The following is a 25,012-nucleotide window of genomic DNA, read 5'->3' on the forward strand; positions in this document are numbered from 1 at the left end:
CAGGTACTCTCCCAAATGAGAATGATTCTGAACACTTTGTAGTAAAGGATAGCTGAAAAAAGAAAACAATCACCCAAGGATTAGGCCTTCGGCAATACTTCCCATTAATATTATATTATACAGAAGCTACCAAATCTTCTGTTGAGGTAAGTTACAATGGAGAGCCCCACGGATGCCCTTCGTTGGGCGAAGATGTCCTGGACAACTTGCTGTCACGCCATACAAGTGATCATCTGGCAGAACGTCCAGCTGTGTCCCTCTCACTACCCGGCTCGCTACAGCCGGGATCCCCCTCACCCTTTCCCCCCTTTTGGCCGGTGATTTCCCAGTAGGAGAGCAGCATGAGCCAAACTGAGGGGAGCGAGCCTTCCCCGCTCCGCCCGCCCGCCGGGAGCCGTCCCTCCCCGGCCGGGGTGGGGCCTGGCGGTCACCGAGCTCCGGCGGCTGCCGCTGGAGGCGGCGGCGGCCCGGGGCACGTCCCCCATAAAACCCCCCTTGCTCCTCTCGGTCCTGCTTGTCCTCACTGCTTCCCCCGGCCACCTTGCGCGGCGGCTTGGCCATGGCTGGGCGCCTCAGCGCTGCCAGCTAGTGCCGGGGAGCAGCTGGGCGCCGCGCCTCATAAGGACGGAGCTGGTCTTCATCCCGCAGCCTCCTCCTCCTCTCCGCTTTTCGCTCCTCCTCGGGGGAATCAGGACTTTCCCACCCGTGTGTGCACCAAGCCCGACTTTCCCTTCCCTCACTGCACCGCGACTGCACTTTTTCCCTCTCTCCTCCTCCTCCTTTTTCCTTCCCCTCGGGTCGGGCAGAGCTCGCACCCCTTCTCCGCCGCCGAGGATGCGGGTGTCTCTGCTCAGCCCCTTGCTCCTGCTCTCCCTCGGCTGCAGCCGAGGCTCCGCCGAGCTCCCGGCGTCCCGAGCCAAGTGCCCGACCCGCTGCGATGTCTCCAAGTGCCCGAGCCCCAGCTGCCCCAGCGGCTACGTCCCCGACCGCTGCAACTGCTGCCTCATCTGCGCCGCGGGCGAGGGAGACTCGTGTGGCCGCAAAGAGGATCCCCCCTGCGGGGACAGCCTGGACTGCCGCTACCCCATGGGCAAGCGCTTCGCCAAGGGGGTCTGCCAGTGCAAGCTCAGCGCCCAGGTGTGTGGCAGCGACGGCCGCACCTACGACAACGTCTGCCAGCTGAAGGCGGTGAGCCGCAAGGCACTGCAGCACGGTCTGCCCGCTGTCGCCCAGGTTCAGAAGGGAGCCTGTGAATCGGGTAGGAGCATGGCGGGGTCTGCCTGGGGTGGGTGGTGTGGGGAGTGCTGCTTGACAGGCCACAGTGAGGGGCTGGGGGCTGCAGGAGGGCTTCGAGGCTTCCCAGGGGCAAGGCGGCTCGTCCTGCTGTCAGCATTCACTGTGGTGTGGTGTAGGGGTTTTTGGGTGCTCAGGTCCTCTCGGAAGGGATCAAATCACCTTCCTGTATCCTCTGGGTGGGCTTAGAGCATTAGGAAGGTTGCCCCGTGGCAGCATGGCCACAGGCACCTCAATGCTGTGCATGCTGCTGAGCATGAGACAAGCACGGTTTGTCGTGTGGCAGTGACCACAGGCATTAGGCAATCAGGTCAGTCACCCCTTTTCAAGGCACACTGTCCATGCTACAATCTTGCTCTGATATTGCCAGCATCATGTTTACTTCATAGGCTTGGTGCTCATTATTGATGCTTCTCAATGGCATTGCCTTTGTGAGCTGTGCTGAAAAACCATGGTGCCATGTCCTGCACAGAGTGCAGAGCTGGAAATGACTCTGCTCTGGGATTGTCCCTGGGAATGTTATCAGAGGTTGCTTTGATTCACCTGACAGGTATCCTGGCAAGAAAGTGCCTGCTAAAGTAGTGTATCTCAGACAGTGCAAAAAAAAAGCACCAGGTAGTACATAAAACATCTAAACATAGTCTTTTATTTTCTTCTCACAAGATGTTTTACAGCTGGAGTCTTACGGAGTTTAAAGGGGAAAGGATGCCTGTAAACCTTCCTTGTGGTTTAAAATGATGACACTCACGATATCAAGCAGTCTTCTGTTTTGCAATAACATACCAAGGCCTTTGCTTGACCTAGGATATTGTAATAATCAGCAGTAACTTCAGGCTATAACATCAGAAAGCTTAGTAATCACCTATGTTGGAGTTCTGTTTTGTTTCTTGTTACTAAAATTGGTCACTTTATATAAGGGTTAACATTGCTAGTTTCTTTTTCCATACTTCCTTGTATGTTATTTTTAAGGGTGTGCTTCTACTAGCTTTCTAATACCGTTCCTAGAAAGAAAACTCATATGCATAGTGGGGTTTTAAGTCATGTATTAGGGCATCCATGTCAGGTGAACCACCAACCGTTAGCAAACATAGATAGCAAACTTTCTAAAAGCTATTGGGAGGAGTTAGAGGGAAAAGGCCAACCGTTGTTGGCCTTTTAAAACCTTTCTGTGAATAGGAGGGCTTTCATATATCCCACTTTTCTGAGAAAGCAAAGGGACGCAGAAAGAGGGAGGGGGTAAAATGATATTCCTGAAGTTACTTCTTGGCTTGTCAGAGCCAAAAACTGCTCCACTGCTAGTTGGAGCTGTGATAATCAGTCTCTCCAGTGTTTAGCAATCAGAAACTTCTGTTTGTCTGTTCATTTTCTCACAAGCATCCGTTAGCTTTAGTACTCCTAATATTTGGTTGGAACTGATCCACTCAAAATAACAAGAATGTTTAACCAGAATGGGTGAGCTAGCCTGCAACTTAGGCTTACAGAGTGCTTGGGGCTTGGTACACATGACATTTTCTTTAAGGAATCCTCCTGAGTCTACTGTTTAATAGGCTTAGGAATTCAGAGCAGTAAGGTAGAGGTATGATTTATTTTTTTTTTCCAAGCAACTATTTTAATGTTCACTTTATTTTGGCTTTATTTTTTGTCCCAGTAAACCACAGCTTAGATGAAGCATCTGGTTCTCTGTGAAGTTTTAATTTTTTTATTCAATTCTACAGCTGCACAAACTGAAGCTCAAAGAAACCAAGTGTCTTGCCCAAGGTCAAACTGAGTTGGTGGTTGAGCCAGGAATAGAACTCAATTATGTTTTGTGTTGTTTTTTTTTTTTTTTTCTTTCTTTCTTTTTTTTTTTTTTTTTTTTTTTTAACAATAACATGCAATGGCTGTAATGAGAGGCTTTAGAAGAAAATCGACAGTTTAAAACTGCTGTTGAGTTTCTCTATTTTCCCTGTTCATGAAAGCAATCTGGCCTCAGATGACTCAGAGGTTGGAGACCTAAACTAGTTACAAAGTAAATCCAATTTTACTTAACCATACATACATTAAAACAATCTTAGATAATGGTAGCCTTACATAGCATGAATTAGGTTGTTTTCAGAACATGCAATGACTTGGAGAGCAGCTCTTGAAACTTCTGTTTCTGCCCATTTGTAGTTTCTTACCTTGATGCTAAGTTAGATGCTCGTTGTGATAAACCAAGGTAGGCTAAAAAAATTTAGCCGTAGTTTCATGGTGACAGAAATCTGGTGAATGAATGCATTAAAAAAGGAGTAGTAGGTGCAGAAAGGGAGAAAGGTGTCTAGAATGACAAAGCAAGTGATATTTCCAAAGCTTACAAACCTTAAATTTTGGTTTTTCCTTATTAAGGACCTGTATTAGCTTGAAGAACACCATGCTACATTGAGAGTTTTAGATGCAGGGAACTGCAAGGTGGTGGGTACTGCATGGAGATGCAGGAACTCTGTTATGGGTTTTCTTCAGTCTGCCTGTGTGCTGAAATGGTTATTCATGCAATCAGCCTTATGCATCTGAGCAAACCCATGAACTTACTGAAGACACCAATGGAAATTGTATGCAGAACTTATGGACATATTTGAACTATATACTACATATAATTGTGTGTTTGTTTTTTCCTTGTTCAGCACAAGGTACCTTATGATATGGTAGCCTTCTGAAACAGCTAGCTTTTACCTGCCTTTTGTCACGTTCTGTCACAAAGACAAAGCAGTATATGCTAGTGTGTAAGTAATGGCATAAACATTGATGGAAGACAACCTCTGTAGTCAAAGACCCATTCTTACAGAGCTCTGTTTACCACTGTAGCAAATGGAAGTTTTAATGTCACACTCCTCACGCAAAGTATTCATTAGGTCACCTGTGATTTATTGCCAAATTATGTCAGATTTTTTTTTCTTGCACAGAGGGTTGTTTATCAGCTCTCAATACGACATGCTCGGTACAGTTAATAATTCTCTGCAATGTTATTTTGCTAATGGTTTCTTGGAAGGCAGGTCATATGTCAAACAATTTGGGTTTTCTCTTCTAGGATGCAGAAGCAAAGGGGAAAAAAAAAAAGGAATTTTTTAAAAAAAGGTGTTGTTTCATCAGTGCAACAAGAAAAAAAATAGAAAACCTTTGAGGAAATAAGTTCAATAAATTCCAGGAAACAAGACCCATTGGCCTTAATACTGATCTTTTGCAGGGTTCTGCCTGAGAAAGTCTGCCCTCTGCATTGTGAATTGAAGTCATAACTGAAGTCACTGTCAGAAAGCAGTCATGATATAAAACATTACCCATGTCAGTCAAATCTTTGCAAGCGAGGAGTCTAGATGTTTCACTCGTGAAAAGAAACACTTGAAAATACAGTTAAAGTTTGAGCAGGTCATTGCACACAGTTCTGCCTAGGGCATTTGAATTGTGTAAGAGTGTAACCTTGAAGATGCAGAGGAATAACTGAGGACATCATTACTTGCATTTCTGAAAAACTGGCCCAGTAAGAGATACTGAGGTCTCCTAATGGTATTATTGTCATCAGAACTTTACACCTGCCTCCAGCTGTATTTAGGGAAATGCATTGCGGGGTATTAGCTGGAAATAAACTCTAGTCACATTCCTTTACTGATTGTTTTCTTTATGTCTGAGTTTGGGTTTAGTTCCTGCAGGTGAGGATGAACATAGTACAATGTTTGGTATATATTCAGAGTGTAGCACTTCACTGTTTTCATAAAAGATATTTGTCAGGAAAGAGATGTTCTCGTGTCTCATCATGAGAGTCACTTGGGAAGAAGGAATAACAAGCCTCTGAAGTCAGTGATGAGGTGGTTAGGTGTCTGTGCTGGAAGGCATGTGCCAATCTTTGTCTGGCTGTTGTGACTGCTGTACTGCACAGGAAAGCCACTTTGGTGTTGGTTCACCAAATTGTTTTCATCTGTGCACAGTAGACATCCACTGTATAAGCAAGCTGCCTGAACCATAAAGTGGCATTAAACCCACCAAGGCTTTATGGTCAGTGCACAGCTATGCAACTTGATCTTAATGCTGAATTCATCAGAAAAGCTGCCCATGAACCTATGTTTCCAGCAGATGTTTCTGTTTTTTAAGCAGAGACATTATAATCTTTTATTTGTCTTTCATTTCTTGCCATGAAAGCGTAGTAGGGACAGTGTTTATCCCTGGTGATCAGATCTGCCAGGTTGCAGTCCTCCCTTAGACATAATAATTTTGCTGAACATACAGATCCTTTCTGACGCTGGTTTTGGAAGGGTAATGGCAGAACAGCCTCAAAAGAATGGGTTTCCCAGGCTCACTAATTCCTAATGAATATAAATTTGTGGATTTTGATAAAATGTATCATCTTTAAGAAGGCGTTGAATACAATTTGGTTTGATTCCACAGGGAATAAGTTGGCAGATATTCAGAAATTTTCAGTCTTCTTCAACTGTAAACAGTTCAAGTTTTATTGTCTTCAGTGGGATAATGACAATTTATTTCTACTAACTATTTTTTTTTTCAGTTCTTTTCATACTAGCTAACTCCACAAATTTGTTGGAGTTGTTCCTGATTTACAGCAGTGCTAATGTGGTTGGAGGGGGTCTATTGCCTCTGCAAGAAAATAGATATAAAGCTATTAAATGAACTCATAGGCTGTAAATAATGCTACTATCCAAATCTTCAGCTGATAATAATGGGCTCTTACCTGATTGTCACTTAGCTTTAGCCAATTGGATGTAAATCCATAGTAGTTGGAGCCCATAGAGCTGGAAACGCAAGATCAAATTTAACAGACTAGACTGAACATCTTTAACTTCAGTTCATACACTTATACCCAAGTCTGGAATTTGAATTCTCCATGGGAGGTGCCTGAAAGCTTTTCAAGATTTAATGACTTGATTTAAATGGTAGGATGATACTTCAGATCTGCTGAATCTGGTTGATTTGTGGGTATGGATTGGAAAAAAAAATCTAGCTATTTTGATTAAGAAAGATGCAGAGAGCTAAAGACTTTGATAATATAAGTTTGTTTTTGTTTCAGGTACAACCTGCTCACAACACTTTTCATGTCTTGGCTGTTCTGCAGAGAGTTACTTGCATCATATTACGCCTTCTTGCCAAGATAAATTAGCTTTGACTGATGTGAGATGATCTTGAACATGCAGCAATAACATGGAGAAGAATGGATGCTATTAAGAGACCTTTAAAAAAATATGCAGCAAATCTCATTAGGTCAATAGGTCAAAAGCCCTGAAGCTGCTGTAAACGTGGAGCTTTTACATTCTCAGTCCAGCAGAGGTCTGAGAGCTGCATGAAACTGAGAGACAGCAAGAATGTCTGGCGGGGGAGAGGAAGGAATAAGATGTGATTAGTTTTATGTTTTAGTAAAAACAGTAGCTAGTCCTTACCACCTAATGCAAATTAAAGGATAGATTGAAGGTCTGACATAAAACCCTGATTCTATTACTCCAGCTGTGACACTTCTTTGAGGATGACTTTATACAGCTTAGACAATGCTGTATATTCATTCCCCCTTCTGTTTCTCAGGCTGCAATACCTGCCTTTTAAAGCAGATTGAAAAGTTCTGATGAAAATCAGTGGCTTAACAACTGTGCAGCACACTGTTATTGATTAGTAATAACCAACATTTTAGTTCCCTTAAATCAGTCTATACATCTGAGACCAAGTATTAGTTGCCAGTTACTTCTTCCTGGTCCACAGTTTGAGCTTCCTTGGATGCCATCTAATGTGGCTAAAGCTTCTTGTCACTCCCAGCTTGCAGAAAATGATTCAAGAAAAGTCAGTTTCTATGCAGGCATCTCAAGATTGGCAGTATTTAGCCCCCACCAGAAACTAATAAGAACAGCTCATCTCTCATCAGGCCAGGAGATCTTCAGCTAGACTTCGAAGAAAAAGTTTGCATGTCTGCTATTCTTGATCCTTCTTTGTTTGAAATTTCCCCTTCCTCCAAGGAAGGCAGGTTTGGATTCACCTTCACATCTGAGTGTTCATGGTTTCTGACCCCAGCACCAAGCTTCTGGACTTTGCTCAGACTGAGAAATGCTTTCAGTATACTGTGGAAAGACGAGATTTGCTTCAGTTTTACTCTCTTCTCTTTTACTGCATGTTATTTTCTTCCACTCTTTCAATATTTACATTAATCCACTGTTTTGTTCAGATTTTATCTTTCTGCTTACCCCAAATGGTACCTGGAAAGCCACTGCCACCCATGATGATTGCGTGGTGGTGGGTCAGGAGTGGTGTGAAGATGAGTTCTTTGGCAGGCTTCCTCCTCTGCTTTTGGCAGAGTGCAGCACTGTGACAATTTGGCACGAGTGGAACAGTTCAGCACTCAATAGATACAAAGCATTGTAGTTGCCCTGACTCACATAGTACATCACTTCACTGATGTACACCGACCGAAAAAAGCTTTTCACAATGCTTTACCCCACACTTTTCTGATAGCTCATCAGCTGAGGGTCTAGCCAACTGATTTTCATAGATGTGTAGCCATTTCTATTATAATAAATGTGATGATAATATTATATCTTGTCAGTGTACACTGCTGTGTGTGCAACCATTTAAAGTCATGTTAGTAGACTTCAAAGGATATACTGCGTAATCTGGCAAGCTGCTTGTGAGCTGAAGGTAAGATCAATCTTCAGTGCCCCAGAAAGCAAAATAAATAAGTGTATTGTGCTTACATGTGTCTGCCTCTGTGATTCCTGTTTGCAGTGTTTCTTTTAAACCAAATACTGAAAGAAGTATATTCAATTGGATGGAAGGATTTTTCAGAGTGCGTGAGAATGTACATAGAAATAATAGCCTGAATCTGCTCTTGCCAAGTTGTTCTGTCTGTTTATACCGTACCATATAAATTTAGCTTGTAAATGTAAGCATGGTTTCTTTACCCTCAAAAGTAAATCCCATGTCCAGTAACAGGAAAAAGAACGCATGGACTTCTATGGAGAAATGCCTAATTTTGTTGATCTGGTTTCTTTAATGCTTTCTTCCTTCATACTGGTGGTGTGTCAGTTCCAAAGTTCCCTTCTTTGCTACAAGTCTCTACATATTGTGGTAATGAAAAGAGTCTCACTTTATGACTTTGTAGGTCCTTTAACAGTTTATTGTGAAAGAATTCTGAAAGACTATGTGAACTATGACAGCTAGTTAATTAATCTTAGGAATTAATTCAAAGAACAGGGTAGATCAGTGAGATGTCTTTTTTTTTTGTAAATACGTTAAACTCCATGGTGCTGTAATCTCATGACTCATAAACAACTTGAATACAAAGGTTTCATGGTCAGTAATACATATGTAGATATGGATTGGTGCAAGTGACCTTTAAATTAAGAACTATGCAGCATACCAAAATGTGCGAGATCTGTTTATCAAACTTCTCTCCTTCTTTTCTGTGTATCTTTCCTTTTTGGGTGATTCCCCAGGCCCCCTTTCCTTTTAAAGACTTGGGTAAAGGGCATCTGAAGAAAGAAGTGTATACTTTAGAAAGACAGAATCTTTATCTGTAGCCATTACTATGTTATGTCATCTAGAAATAAGCAAATCTAGTACTCCTGAAGACCAGGTGTTGACTTGGAGTACAAGACCTACTACTGTGAGGTCATTCTTCAGTATGAGCTGAACATAGAGAAAATCATGGTGGCACAAAAGCATTGCTTCTGATGATTTGATGTCATTTAGAAATTAGAATGTAGAGCCTCTCCTTCATCTCACCTACTTAGTAAAAAGGGTATTGTCTTATTAACATATCCAATTCTTTCTGCTAGTATAGGTCACCTACAGTCCAGCAGCCCAAGATATAAATTCAACTTCATAGCAGATGTGGTGGAAAAGATTGTACCTGCAGTTGTGCACATTGAACTTTTCCTCAGGTAATTCTTCTAATTCTTTGATATGTAATTGCATTGTTTAATGAAGGTCTAAAGATTTTCCTTTTCCTCTGTTCGCAACCAAGTTGAATTGTGTGCTAACTTGTGAGTTCTTGATATTCCCAAAAGAATCTGAAACATTACAGAAGACCCATTTATTCAGAGAAGGTTGATACAAAGGTTGTGAAATTGAGGTATCACATGAATAATACAATTCCCATTATGTGTTTTGCTCCTGTTTAGTAGATCTACTATATTGGTTTTAGAGTCTTTTAAGTACTTTACATAAAAAATAAGTCTATTTCATCTTTGGATGTCTCTTCAGCCTTAACTAAGATGTGCTGTTTATTAAATTATGTTTAATATCTCCAGAATTTAAAAAAAAAAAAAAAAAAAAGTCCAGAAATAAGCTGAAAAAACATAGCACCTTGGTGTTTATTCCACTTTCAGTGAGACATAATGTCAGCTGGTTTTATTTGTCAGGGAGAACAGTAAGAGCCCTGTTGACCATCTCTATATAACCTATCTAAACACATAAATGATTTCTGTTGGGGAAAAATGATCTAAATTTGCTGACCAAGACATACCGATATTCAGTGTTACTGAAGCTGAGGAGCCAGGTTTGATGTTGAGTGTTCAAGCCAACCAGCTGTCAGAACAAGTTACTGCAAATATTACAGATGTTCCATTACCTGAATATCTCTCTACCCAGGAGATATTTTTACAGGCTTTTTTATTATGCAAAATCAAGATAATCAGATTTTCTGAGACCTTGCTTTATGCACATAGTCTTACTGGTCTAATGAGAGAACATTAAAATTGAATGTGTTTGAGATCTTTGCATTCTATATGTAGTCAAGATTGTTTGTTCTTTCCCTATAAGTAAATGTTTGTCCAGCAGCCTGCTGGGTGCTAATTGTAGCACTGCCTTCTGCCTGGGATTGATTCCAATTCTTTACTGCTGAATAGCCCAGAATTTTCAAACAATTTCCTAATACGGACCACATCTTGGAAGAAGGAAGAATTTGTGGACCTTTTCTCATCTTCTGCCACATTTTCCTTTCCCCTAACAAATTTAAGGTCATAACGTCAATTGTTCACAGAGAAAAGTCACAGTACTCTAAACAGTTTATAAAGTCTTAACTGTCTATATTGCAACAAATGTCATTCTCCACCAAATCTTACCCACTGTTAGTGTTTTTCATTTCTTTTGTCTTTTGTGTTCCTAGTCCTTTCAGTCTCCAGACATATTTTTTTCCTGTCTTTCTACACTTGTGCTTCATGATTCCCTGAGAAGTCATCTCTTCCTTTGCTCCTCTGTCCAGCTGCAAGGTTCTTCTTTGTCCCTGGTCAGCTTTTTCCCATTAGAGGATCAGTCCATTTGTTAGCCTTACTATTTTCTGTCATCATTTTCTTCCCATATGGAAGCAGCAATTAGTGGGTCAGACGGGCTCCTTCTCCTTCCATTTTTGTCACCTAGCCTCTCTGCAAGGAAACCTATAGGATTAGAAACCAAAGGAAAAGGACCATGCCAGCTACCCAAAAAGCTCAGTTTCTATCTCCCTGGCTGACTACAATCAGTCTGCAAGAGATGCTTTCTCCATCAATGTATTTTTTGTTTGTTTGTTTTGTGGGGTTGTTGTTTGTTTTGGTAAGGGTTATAACATCCGTGATCAAATGCTTTGTTATTGGCTGAAAGATGGTAAATGATTTCTGACATAATCATCTCTACATTATGTTTCCCTTATGAATTACAATTACTTGCTTCTTGCACAGGCACCCCCTCTTTGGTCGAAATGTCCCACTTTCCAGTGGATCAGGGTTTATTATGTCTGATTCTGGTTTAATTGTGACTAATGCCCACGTGGTGTCAAGTACCAACGCTATATCAGGGAGACAACAGTTGAAAGTGCAGCTACAGAATGGAGACACCTATGAAGCAACTATCAGAGACATTGACAAAAAATCTGACATTGCAACAATAAAGATTCACCCTAAGGTGAGTAGCATAAAGACCTTGATGAATTAATTTGGTAACTTTATCTCAATTTCATTTAGTGCAGACATATTGACTGGCGTATATGCTTAGGGATTCCTTGGGAATATATCTGGAGACAACAATGTACTAAACAAACATTTTCTATTGGCCTGAAAAAAATTTCCCACCTTAGAATTAAATTACCTTGTCTTCTGTACTACAAACTGCTTTTTTTTTTTTTTTTTTAAAAAAAAAAAAAAGTGGTGGTTGGGGGAAATATAGTTCAGCTAGTATGTGGCCAGATTCTGCTGTCCTTACCTGAAGACACAGGGCATCTTAGTTAATCATTCTAGCTTAGTGCCAGTACATGCTCTGGCAGGTAATGCAGGGGGAGTGGCAGACTGATCTACAGCTGGTTTGTATGCTGTTTCCAGGAGGAGGAGGTAAAAATCTGCTGGAAAATGGGGAAATCTGGTTCAGAATCTTGTTAACATTTTTCTGGAATTACTGCTGCTAGCAGTTAGTTTCTGAAGACAGTTTAAGGCAGTAATGCCATGCAGTATACTAATGGTATCTGAAGTAAGTTTTGGGCATATGCTAGTGAGTTACATTAATGTAATGGAAAGTATGTGTTCCGAAGTTCATGCTAGTTTATCTTTCTAAGCAAGTTACTATCAATATAAACTAATGGCTGTTTCTTTCTGTGTTTTATTTAAGAAAAAATTGCCAGTATTGTTACTGGGTCATTCTGCTGATCTGAGACCAGGAGAATTTGTGGTGGCAATTGGAAGCCCTTTTGCCTTACAGAACACTGTGACAACAGGTATTGTCAGCACTGCTCAGCGAGATGGCAAAGAACTTGGCTTGCGGGACTCTGATATGGATTACATTCAGACAGATGCTATTATCAATGTAAGTACTAGGTACAAGAGAAACTGGGCTTCACAGTCCTGGGACTTTTAAATCCCTCCCTTTTTAACAGATAAATCCACCAAATGAACCCTGTGTTTGAAATCAGTGATAGGCACTTATTTTTATAAGACTACGCACTGTCTGTTAGCTGCACTCAGGCATTAATGTCATAAAAGGGATGTTAAATAAAATGGACCTCTCTGAGTTTATCCATGAAGATGTTAGATATGACAGACCCGTCTCACTCGGTAGATCTCGTGCAGTAAGACATGATTATATAGACCCACAGTAAATCAACACATTTCTCTCTGTGCTTGTTCAGCTGGTCTGGCCCAGCATACTGTAGAATAGAGCCAAAGTTTCTTTCATCTCCATCCATTAGAACCAGATGGAGCAGTCAAGTTGATAGCATCTGCTTGAATTTAATGTGAGAACACCAAGGTAAGAACTTAAGGAAAAGGTTTTTCTGTTGTTTTTCTTTAAGGAGAAATGGGGGGAGGGAGGGTGTCTTCCTGTTTTGTTTTCCCTTTGAGCATCACATAATTCAAATAAGAGTCTAGATGTAAAAGAAATTAAACTTTGAAATACTGTACAGAGTTAAAGCCCCCTAGTGTTGCCTGTTGTATAGAAAAACACGAAAATAATACTCCTTCAGAGCTTCAGCTTGGAGAGATCCAAAGTGCTTTAGTGAAGTCCTTGGGTGTGTATATAACTTGTAGTGATTCTAAAAAGAGCACTGCACGCATATCTGAGGTTTTACAGCTTAAATCTGTTATACATTAAAAGAAAAATACTTTCAGCATTTATTTGCTGGACCTCGATACCAAATTTCACATAAACACTAAGCATTATGACTCATTTACACATGCAAAGCTCCTGACAAATATGTATCGTCACAGAGCTATTGAGAGAAATTTTATGAAAAAAACAAGGTTAACTACACTTTTGTGCTAAGATATGACATAAAAATGAACTTTTTGAAAAAGGCTTTGTTCGATTCAGAAGCTGAAGGTCCTAAGACATGTAATTAGAATTAGTTTCTTCAGTTGTAAAAAGAAGATAGGAAAACTTATGCAAAATGTTTTACTTGGAAGCACACACTGATTTGGTGGCAGAGGCAAAATTAGAACATGGGATTCTTGACTTCACGCCTGTGCACATTCCTCAAGATCAGACTGTTTCCTTGCATATAGTTAGGCATTCACTGCACTCAAAAGCTAGTGGACAAGTTTACACAAGGATAACAGTACATCAGATAATACTAGAGCAAATGGAATACTGATAGTAGAGTAGGTAAGGAAAATGACAACGTGTAAGTTGCCATCGGAGACCACAAAACATGAAGATAGTCCCTGGCATAGGGATGCTGTGTACTTAGCTAATGCACTAGTTTTCTCCTGAGAATGGGAGGAGTTTGAGTGCTGGTCTAGTCAGAGCATTCCTGTGGCTTAGCCAAGATGTTACTGTAGGAATGTGCATGCAGCTGCCTTCTGAGAAATGCTAGGACAGCAGGAGCAGGAGAAAACAGGACCGTAAGTTCCTAAATGGAGCTATGTTGCATGTGCTAAAGTTCTTTCACTGAGCAGATCCTTCAAGCAGAGGACAAGTGGATCAAAGATGGTAGGCTGAGCAAGTCTGAAAAATCAGTCTCAGTTCTTTTGAGTCAGTGAGACCAAAAAAAAGTAAGCGTGTAACCTCTGATCACTGAAAAGATACATTGTAAGAAACTGATCTCTTTGTTTAAACGTGAACTTTGAAGCTTATTTTAAAACGTTGATGTCTGTTTTACTGTTCTGAGAATCTATAAGGTTTGCTCAGTGCTATCTAAGTGTAAACAGTTTATATGGCTCACGTTGCTGTCATGCATCACTTAGCTTTTGTTTATTTTGAGTGGTAAGTTGCTGCTTTTGGCTGTTCAGTAGACCTACTTGAAAAGTCTGGCCTTGCTCAAAAATGAACTTGTTGAGCCAACATGAAGATGGACAAGGAAATTCTCCAACTCCCACTTCCTGTAGTCCTGTTGGATGTTTCCTTTGAAGGACATTAAGTATTAGGTCATTCCAGATTGTTCAGAGCTGCTATATGCTCTCCCTAGAGGGGAGTGCATCTCTGTGGCTAAATCAGTCCTTATGTAGAACCTACCTCATAGGTGATTAAACTTCCAAAGCACTGCGTTCTGTTCCAGTGGAGAATGAGAGATTGACAGTGCTACAAACCAAAGTGATGAATAAAACTACTTAAAAATGATGCATATGTTGAATGTACCTCCTTGAAATATAACTGTAACCAGCAATTACTTATTTCAAACCCTTGTTCTAACAGTGTTTAGAATAATTGAAATACCCATTTTTAATTAGCGATTTAGTGATTCTTCTTTAAATTTAAGGCAGAACTATTTTGAGTTTTAAATTGCTGCTCCTAGCTTAATTCCGGTTATTGAAAACAAAAAATAATAATCATCATCATAAGAGGTGTGAGCAGGTAGTGTAAAACCTACTTGCAATACTGATCACAGAAGATTACATCCTTCAATGCTGCCTAAGAAATGCCTTGTTCTCTTTCAATTGCTTACAAACAAAATACTACTTGAAATGCAATCTTCGTTTCCTACGGTGGAGCACATATTTATTGTTCCCTTATGTCATTTTTACAGTATGGCAACTCTGGAGGACCTCTAGTTAATTTGGTAAGTCCAGGTGACTTGTCTTTAAGAACTAGTTTGAAATAAGTTGGAGAATATTCTTTGTAATGGTTCATAGACTATACCATCTTCCAGCCATCCAGCCTAATGGTGGGCAGATAACCTGAAGCTAATACAAGCAACACCAATTGAGCTTCAGTTCATACATCTTTGAGAAACATTCCATTGTTGGGTACAGGAAATTATACACAGCAATGAGGAAAATGGGTTCTGGTAGGAGCAGTTATTTTCTTTCATGCTCTGAAACCTGGGGGACAAGGCAAAGATGGGACTTGCTCAATCTACACAACTGCTTTTAAAATAGATTACTTAAAACCAACCCTGATTTTGTAGGTCAGTGAATTCTGGCTGTAATGATAGTTGTGACTCTGCTGCCTGCTCGGCAGAGAGGAAATCTTGATGAGTGGTTGGATGTACCTTGGATGAACAAACTGTACTGTAATCTCTCTGGCCATCACAGTTAAATGTGAGAGGGATTGTGAATCAGAGCCCAGATCCTCCCTTAGAAGTAATGTTTATTTCTTGAGTGATTACAACACTCTACAATCACTTACACCAGACTTTAAAATGAAAGGCTAGGTTGTGAGCTGAATCCTGTCACTTAGGAGCACATTAATTGATTGCTGTCTCCCAACAGGATGGTGAAGTGATTGGAATTAACACCTTGAAGGTTACAGCTGGAATTTCCTTTGCTATTCCATCAGATCGCATCACTCAGTTCCTTACAGAGTCACTTGACAAACAAAATAAAGGTAAGGTCTGCAAGATACAGTGATGATGTTATCTTCCAGTTATTATCCTAACCTGAAGTTTGGGTGAAATGCAAAAAGGCACAGGTCTTGGATCCTACTGCTGAAAGAAGTAGCATTATTTTACCATATAGAACACCTTGAACTTGAAAATAGAAGACTTCTTCATAGAAGAGAGAGTGTTGCTTTATTATTAACAGCCCCAAAGAGTAGGTATTACCTGTGTAAATCTGGAAAAAGGAGCTCTGTGGTCACAAATGAGTCATGACAGTCTCAAATGATCTTGAGACCAGATGGTGACTCAGCAAGTCTTCTTCTCCTCTTTCACATTGTCCAAGCAAAAAGGAGATTAAGATGTACTGTGGACAATAAGGAGCAAACTCATAAAACAATTATCCAACAACGGTTTGTAGTGTGCACATTATCTGTGGTTGATCTTTCTTTTGTCCTGGTCATCTATGTCTGTGCTACGTAACTGAATATTGCGATAGATCCTCAGACCCATGGGGAAGAACAACTACGTGCTAGTTCACAGGAGAGGAAAAAATATCTCAGAACCAAAGAACATATACTTCTAAATATATCAGCGACTGCATTGCTCTGGGGTTTTCATATGTGCCTCATGTCTAACACTGTACTAGTAGGTGTCATAGTATGTGCTACACAGCCAAAGTTGATCTAGCAATACTTCATCCAGGCCAAACTTTCTTTTCTCTCATTTGCCAACTTATCTGTCCACACCCTACTCATCTTGCTTCACGACTGCTGGCTGTTGCTTTTCTTGAATCTTTTTGATTTTAATCTCATCCTCCTCAGTTCATCCAGTTTCTGATGCCAGAACTGCTTCCCTGCACTGCTGTCTTCTATGTTCTGTCAGACACTTTTAATTCAGAAACTTCCATTAGAGAATTCAAAGTTATGCATCTGCCTATATATTTGAGACCATCACTATTCTGACTGGGTTTCCTTCATTCAAGCTTTGCTACTTTCCCCAAATCAGGTTGCTTTCCCTTGTTGATTTGGAAAAAAATGATGAAAATAGGTACTAACTATGTACTGAAAAGTGCATTTCAAGGTAGCTGTCTTAATTTTACTTCAGTCAACAAGTCAAAAAAAAAAAGTTTCTTTACTCAGTTTACCAGCTGTTCCATTTCTGTTGCCTTCTGACAGAAGCAGCCTATACTGTTGGTGATGCTGCCCTGCAAAATCAAACTGCTTGCTCCAAGACAAGGCAGAGTGATGGTGTACCCTGCAGGCTATTGAGGCTGAAAGCCTACCACCTGCCAGCAAATTCTTGGTCACTGTATGGAAGGTGAAGGCTGGATATGCCACCACTGAAACAAGCCCTCTTGTTTCCTTAGGCACCCTCAGGCACCTTTGCTTCTCCAAAGTGGTGAACCTGCTAGGCCCAGCTAGAGGACCTGGAGATGGTGCTGCCTATGGACCCCTAAAAAAAAATAGCGAAAGATTTAAGCTTAGTTGGCACGTGACACTCATTATTTTTGATCCTTCTATTTACCCTGTGATGAAAAGAAAAGGATTCACATTAACTCTTAACATCAGCAAGCTTCACTGTCTGACATATGCTCTTGGCACAGGCAATTTTTACAAATTTTTTATTTGTTACTTATTGAAGGACCTTGTACTTTCACTTCATGCATTTAGAGCCCTTGATGCACAGAGGAGGAGAACTTCTAGCAGATATTTTCATAATGTCTGAGATTTAGTTTGCATTTTTTAGGCATTTGTTAATAGTTTTAATTTTTGTTTTATAGACGTTATTTCTTGTCATAAAGAATTTATGTAAGCAGGATTTTTGGGATGTTTTTATCATGCTTTATTTTGCTCCAGTTACATTTCAGTAGTTTCAGTGGGATCCACCCTTATGGTACAATTAGGTCACAGAAATAAATTTAAGGGTATTACCATCTTGCTGTAAATATCATATTGCCTGAAGATGATAAAATTCCCAGCGGAAACATCTCTTTCTTCAGAATCTTTTCAGATTCACTTTGGCCTATAGGAGATATTCAGGGTATTATTAAATAAGTCTGATTTGAGTCTTTTAAATCTCAGTTGATCAGTTAACTGCCAGTTTCATGTAGAAGGCATAAATTCTTGAAGTCTCATCCATTATATACCTGGAAATATACAAATATATAGTCTACCTAAGTACAGGGGAGAGGGGAAGTAGAAGAGAATGGCATTTGAATTAATTATCTAAACATTCTTTGTTACCAAATATATTTTATGGTCCATACAAAATAATTTCTAATGTATTTTTACCAAAAACATACCGTGCTTTGTACAGATCATGCTTACTGCTTGAAAGGTCTGGAACTTTGCTAATTTTGAATTCAAGTCATAATGTCAACCTACTTCCATAGTTATGAATTCCTAAACAGGTGGATGAAATTAAGTGTTTCCATCTATGTCTCAATTTTAACCATGTGTTGTGTTTTTACATGTGGAAATCAGTCTATATATTTTGGCATCCACTGATTTATTATATATTTTTTATTTTTTTACTTCAGTGCCTTTTGCTAGTGTCCAACAGGAATTTCTTCCTACTGAATTAATTAAGCTCTGCAGTTTATATTGAAGATACACTACACATAATTCAGCATTATAGTTTGGAGTTATATTTCCTGATTTCTTTTTGGCTGTGGAATATCTTTTGTAAATGCTTTCAGGACTGCTCATGCAACCTGCAAGATCTAAGTGTAGAAGTGGGAATTTTGTTTGCCATTTGAATAAAGAGTGCAGGTTTTGTTCCTACAGTCACATCGTGGTGATATCCTGGACCCACTGATATTAACTGCTCATGTGACAGATGTTCATGTCCATGAAGAGTCTGAGTGACTGACTCCTTAATTTAAATTTATTGGTTATTTTTGTCAGTTTATAAACATTTCTGTCTTCAGCCTCTGTTTATCGAGCTGCTTTGTATATCTATATACAATCTATATAGATTGTATATCTATATACAATCTATGTATATTGTTATAAGCATCAATTAAAAACAGTTTAATAGTAAAATAAATACTTTCCTTACTGTGCAACAGAAAGCTCCTTAAATAACGAACTGAATCTAGATACTTGATGTCAGCTGCTTGTCACTTTCCATTAACACAAAACAGATTTAATTTTAAGCTGATGGCTGAGGCTGGTTTACTTGACTTTGTACCACTGGAATCGGTGTTCAAGCTCACCAGGTGTCCACAAAAACTAAATGTGATTTGAATCTCTCCTTCTGCCATGCTCTGCTAAAACTCAACGCTGCAGTGATTTCACAATTGTTCAAACTGACTGTTGTAATATATTAACCTTCTTTTAACCTCTGCTGGGACTTAACCCTGGTGATGTGCTTATTAAATGTATGACCTCCCTTTATTCCAGTTCTCAGTTTATTCAGTTATTTTTCTTCTTCTGCCTCGTGATTGCACAAATTGACAAAATGATAGGTTTTGAGTCTTTTTATTTGCAGAGGAAATATATGACGGGTAGTTCCAGGTGCTGCATACTGTTTTGCCAATGTGACTCAATCCTGACCCATCACAAGGCCCCTTGGGATGATAAGACAGTACAACTGGTTGTCTGTGCCCATTCAGTCTCTGTTGATATTTATAAAAAAAAAAAAAAAAAAAAAAAAAAAAAGACAATTTTACTTGTTGTTCATGAAAACTTAGTGTAAGACTTTTGACTTGGCTTAAATTGGATGGACTTGTACAAAACAAAAGGCTTGAAGCTTTCTTTACCTTTCTTACCTAACACATTTTGGTTTACAAAATGACAGTGATTGGGAAGGGGAGGAATCTAGATTCTGCAGCTTAAATAACTTATGCCTCATAGCTTATTGTTCGTATTCTGCATTTCATAGGCAATGAGTGACAGCAAAGTGTTCAATACAGACAGTAAACTGTCCCCAGAAAATTTGTCATCTATGTGGTCTAAGGAAGTCTAAGGATGACAATTTCATCACTTAACTGTCCACATTGCAGAAAAGGGGGGGGGAATTGTTTGTCAGGTATCGGAGTTACCATGTTTATTTTTTATTTTATTTGATTTGATTTGATTTGATTTGATTTGATTTGATTTGATTTTTTTAGAGTGGACATTTAAGTATTTGTATATGCTGTGTATGCTTGTGAAGCACTGTGAGTGTGCTAGTTCATGGCTGTGCCCAAGGCTTATGAGACTTCAGTTTTGAGTAATAGGACATCTTTGCGATACTTACACTAAAGCTGATTGTGATCTCATTAGTTTCACTAATACAATAAAATACAAGAGACAGAACATTTCAAGGAAAAGCAGAGATGACGGTTACAGATATGACTGTCCAGAGTGTCGTAAATTCCATGTTTTAGTACTCAACATTTTCACTGACATTAATGGGAATATTGGACATGCTTAATATTTAGGACTAATTCTTTTACTTGGGACTATTTTTCTTGGAAAGAATGAGAGTTAGAGGAGGCTCTACATCTCCTCTTCAATCTTTTTCCTCACATGAGAATATAGAGAAGCTCAAAGAAATTGTGGAGTAGTTATGCTGGAACAAGTAAGGGGAAATACTGTTTCATACCGGAGATAACTAACTACTGAAGCACTCACTTCAGGAAGTCATCAGACTGCATTTGTTCACAAAACAGCTGTGCAATATCATGACTGCTAAAAGGCAAATACAGAAATTTGGTGCTGTTCCTGAAGGAGTGAATTTGTACCATTTAAAATTCTGTAGAGTCCTGGGTAAGGTCTATGGTGTCATTTTGTTATTTTTTTTTAACTTACTTTTCATTCTTTGGAGTAGAACTCGTGAACCTTTCAGTTGTGTCTTTATAAGGCTGTCTTTTCTCTGAAAGGTGGAAATTTTCCTTTCTTTAAATCCCATTTCTACAATTTTAATGAGGATACTATATGATTAAATTGTTTTGACCAGTTTCAGATGAAATGGTAGTTGGTTATGAAATCTATTCACTGAAGTAGTATGATACTAAATCACTGAATTTTTCCTAAATTTCCTGAAGGAAAACTCTTAGAAAGCATAAATGAGTTTCTCTCATACTTACTGGCAGAGAGCAGGATTGTCATTCCATATACCAAGGTTAAGCGAAAGATGATCTCAGCGTAGATGTGTATGACTCGTTTTTAGATTTATGATACTTCCTGTTTTAATTGACAAGTACTTTAGGGGAAAAAATAGTTATTTTTTGCAGTATTTGTCTGAATTTTTCAATATTTTTAATGTTATTTTCAGATAGCAAGAAGCGTTTCATTGGCATCCGAATGCTGACAATAACACCTGCGTAAGTATCTTGGAAAGGTAGTCTGTATGACTGTGCATAGCATGTGTGGCAATATACGTCCAGTTGTGTTTCAGAACTTCACCATTCAGCTTTTGCCATAAGTCTCCAGAGAATCGAGAAGTGTGTGGATTACACAGTTAGCTTCTTGGAAGTCTGTTAATAATTTAATTGTATTGGTGAAATGTGTGTTCTCAGACTTGAAAAAGCTGTCCTCTAAATACTGATAATGGTAAATGACTTATTGGAAGCTGAGGGAAATTAGGGAGGGCTTGAATACTTCCTTTCCTTCTTGACAAGGTTGTCTGGAGTGACACCAGGTTATTTAAACAAGCTGCTGCATTCAGGTGACTCTGAGTGCCAGTAGCAGATTAGCTGCCTGAGGGTTTGTTGATGTATTTTTCAGTGCCAGTAGAGGCTATATGATATGAGATTTTATGTTTAACCACTAACTGGGAAGAAAGTAGTTGCTAAAATTCAAAACTATGCTTACATGTTAACAAAAGCAGGATATGGACACCTTCCTCCATTTTTTTTTTTTTTTTTTTTACTTTTTTCTTTCTCGTACTGCTTTGTGTCTTGCTGTTATTCGGACATGTCCTGGGATTACAAATGAGGGTTCTTACACTTTTGTTCTTTCTCAGCAGTAGGCACGTTTCCAAAGTGGCAGTAGACTAAAAAATTAAACAAGACAATTTCCAGCTGGGGTTGTAGTAAAGCCATCTTTATTTATTGAGTTACACTCTTGCAATTCTCCCCAAAGAGTCAGATCCTCAGCTGGAACAAATCAGTGGAATGGCATTAACATCACTGGACTGCCACCAATAAAGAGGAACTCAGAATGTTTCTCTGTGTAGCTATGACATGAACACAATGTGAGATTTTACTGGCTTTGAGTTGTCTAATGAACCAGTGTAAGATGTCTCCAGGCCTATTTTCAGGAAAAGGCTATTTCACTCCATGTGTTTGCTTTAGTCATGTAATTATGTTAGCTTCCTTAATAAAAAATAAAACAAAGTGAAGCTCTGTGCAGCCATTTGAGCTTTCTTTCAATCTGAGGGTTTTCATGACTGACAGCAGAGAAATCCATCATTAATTAAAAATTCTCTGTTTCTGGAAGTGGGTTTTAACCTACACAGTACACAAAGCTGAAATAATGTCATCATCTCAAAAATTAGAGAATGTTTTTAATGCCTCTATTTTGCAGCTGGTTCCTGTCTTCTTTCTTTAAAAAGACGAGCACAACCCATTTTATATGTGAGAAAATCTGAGGAAGATGAAGTTTCCCTGGAAAACTCACAGTTCTAATCTCCTACATGACGACTGAAGTTGTCAAAAGCTATGTTGTTCTATGGATTTAGACTATCTTTTAAAATGTAAAAACGCAAAAACATTAGCAAATTTCTGCATCGTTGCCCGTGTTAGCTCTTTAGGGCAGAAATGTCTTTTGCCTCTGTAGTGCGTAGGACACAGTGCTACTATTTCTGTGCTGCATTCAGTTTTAGTCACAAACATTTGAGAATAAATAAATTTGAGGTTATATATGAATTTTTGAGTGCTGCTGCTTTTGTAGTGGATTCAAATGCTATATAATTGTGTTCTTTTTAGCTTGGTGGAAGAATTGAAACACAATAATGCTGATTTTCCTGATGTCAGAAGTGGAATTTACGTACACGAGGTTGTTCCAAACTCACCTTCTCATAGGTATGTAGAGCACATTATTCTCTTCACCATAAACAAATTTCCAAATAGATATTAGTAGGTAGTATTCCTATTCATATTCAAGTACATCATTATATCAGTCTTGATTTCTGTTTAAACAATTTAAAATAGTGCCTGTGGGTTTAAAAAGAAAAAAAAAAATGTGCTAAGATTCTACTGCAATGAAATATTTTGATATCAGAACTATTCTAAATGACACCAGGCAGTATTGAATAGTGTGCAAATTTAAATAACACCCTTCATTTAATGAACCAAAGTTGTGTTTGGAAAGTATGTTGAATATTTATAAATAGAAACTTGGACTTAGTTTAAACAGGAAACAGGATAGCACTCACATAAGATACTGTCTGAGCTATTGTCTGAGACAATGCTTTATCTTAGAGGAAAAGACTATTTTACAGAAAAGCTGGAAAATAAATAGCATTTCTATAAATTATTTCAGGAATGATTAAAAAGATGCAAAAGCCAATAAAAGTGGCTATTGTGGCCTATCTTTGAACAGCAAGAGAAAAATAATTTGCCTATTGTTCAGTTGGTACATCACTGCTTTTCTTGAAATTTTGATAGTGTTCGATTTCCAATGCCTGACACTCTAGAGATAAAAACATATTCTTGTAAATGGATGGAGTCAGGAAGTCTTGGCTAAAAGTCTTTTCTATTTCTCCTCTGCTGTAGTTTTGATGAAGACAAAGAAAACTAGACTACTTTAGCTGTTTTCTGTTTTAGAAGAAAATCCTCAATGAAATATTGTAAGATAAACTGCATTTAGCAGTACTACAGTTTATTCTGTTCCAGTCAGAAGGGTGAAATTCCCTTTCAGTGGAAACTAAAACACACAAAAATTCATTACATCAGCCATAGAGGTGGTGAGTTTTGGTACTTCTCTACACAGAAGGCAAGGCATACTTATTGTCTGTTTCTTCTGTCTTTGCAGAGGAGGGATCCAAGATGGAGATATTATTGTTAAAGTCAATGGGCGTCCTTTGATGACTTCCAGTGACCTGCAAGAGGCTGTGATGAATGAATCACCTCTACTACTTGAAGTCCGAAGAGGAAATGATGACTTGTTATTTAACATTGAGCCTGAAATTGTCATGTAAATAGAATTGAGGAAGCTCCCACCATAATTAAACTCACTTATTCTGGAACACTAGATACCTCCTTTACAGCTACAGTAATTGTACTTCCTGTTGACTAATGACAAGGTGGACTAACTTAATTGCCTGAACCATTTCTGTACATAGTAGCTAGAATAAATTCAATTATGCCACATATTGCAGGTTTGACTTTCAAAGCAATTTAAGACACAGGTTCTGGGGTTGGGGAGGAGGAAAGTAAGTTTTGGGTAGCCAGTGGAAACGGGGCCTACTTCCAGTTTGAGGAGATTTCAGAGTAGGTTTAATTCTTTGTTCTGAAAGATGAAAATACAACTGGAAGCTAGAAAACACACCAAAGGGGTAAATTATTCTTAAATTACAGTCATAGCTGCAGCAGAACCAAGCTATTGCAACTGAGCTTTTTTTATATATAACTTTTTCAATGTGAAACTACTATTGGCAAAGCTTGTATTTGTTCTTAGTGCTTGTATGCTACATGTCAATGCAGGTAGATTAAATCTGTAAATATCGAAAGGAACAAAAATGGTATCAGGCTATAGAGTGTTACACCTAGGTCATGCGATTTTGGAATATAGTAAATGATTCTTATAGAATTAATGCCTTATATAAATCAAAACAATGTGCTGAACAAAGTTAAGTTTGAGAAAGTGCACAGTTTTTTAAAAAAAAAATGATACAAATTAGTTTTGCATTTTACTGGTAAGCTTTGCTGTAAAATTGTTATACTACTTTTGGCTTGTACTGTGTAAGTTTCTACTGTAAGGAGATTAAAGTTTACACAAATAAAGTGTTGGTGTAAACCTCTTTTTAAACAAGTGTTTTCTACCTTCCCTATTCTATCAGACTGGAATAGACTCTCTCAAGCCAAAATTTTCTTGCGGAAAATTGGGCCCTGATGTTCTGAAACCCCTTTGCAATCCTATGGTATAATTATTCAGCCCGTATTTAGGCTATGTTTAGAAATGCTTTGTACACAAGTCATTTATTTACACTATTTTTTTCCCATATTTATGAATCATGCTTTGATGTAATTTAGAGACTATCTAGCTGGGTTCCTGTTATGCTCTATTCTGCAAATACGTGACAAGAAGCAGAAAGGAAGCACTACTAAGCTCCAGCTAGAGTGTGTGAGATATATGTGTAATAAATACAGCACAGAAATTTCTGAAAGCTAAATCCTGATCTCATTTTGAGGTTTAGGATACTTATCTTCTTTCTTAGTGAATATTGCTACCATTACCAAAGAGAGACAGCAAGTTTTTATCTGGAGCATTTTATACATCTAGCTGTGGTTTCTAGACTTCTATTTAGATTACTTGTGCCTTTAAGACATTTTTTAATCAAAGCAAAATCCTTGGG

General features: G+C 38.8%; 1 protein-coding gene across 1 annotated transcript; it reads left to right on the plus strand.

The window, feature by feature from the left end:
• The first annotated feature begins 454 nt into the window (after window positions 1-454).
• HTRA3 (HtrA serine peptidase 3) lies at window positions 455-24,475 on the plus strand. The gene is made up of 9 exons (XM_032186699.1): window positions 455-1,258; window positions 9,074-9,173; window positions 10,947-11,169; window positions 11,866-12,060; window positions 14,714-14,746; window positions 15,399-15,513; window positions 20,768-20,816; window positions 22,422-22,517; window positions 23,470-24,475. The coding sequence occupies exons 1-9, from the start codon at window positions 835-837 to the stop codon at window positions 23,633-23,635; spliced, it is 1,401 nt and encodes a 466-aa protein (XP_032042590.1). The 5' UTR covers window positions 455-834; the 3' UTR covers window positions 23,636-24,475.
• The last annotated feature ends 537 nt before the right edge of the window (window positions 24,476-25,012 follow it).

This window comes from Aythya fuligula, chromosome 4 (assembly GCF_009819795.1).
Source record: "Aythya fuligula isolate bAytFul2 chromosome 4, bAytFul2.pri, whole genome shotgun sequence".
Taxonomy (NCBI): Eukaryota; Metazoa; Chordata; class Aves; order Anseriformes; family Anatidae; genus Aythya; species Aythya fuligula.

Coding starts and splice junctions, on each gene's coding strand:
- HTRA3 (XM_032186699.1), top strand. CDS start 835: ATGCGGGTGTCTCTGCTCAGCCCCTTGCTCCTGCTCTCCCTCGGCTGC. Junction 1,259..9,073: donor GAAGGGAGCCTGTGAATCGG/GTAGGAGCATGG, acceptor CTGCTAGTATAG/GTCACCTACAGTCCAGCAGC. Junction 11,170..11,865: donor CAATAAAGATTCACCCTAAG/GTGAGTAGCATA, acceptor GTTTTATTTAAG/AAAAAATTGCCAGTATTGTT.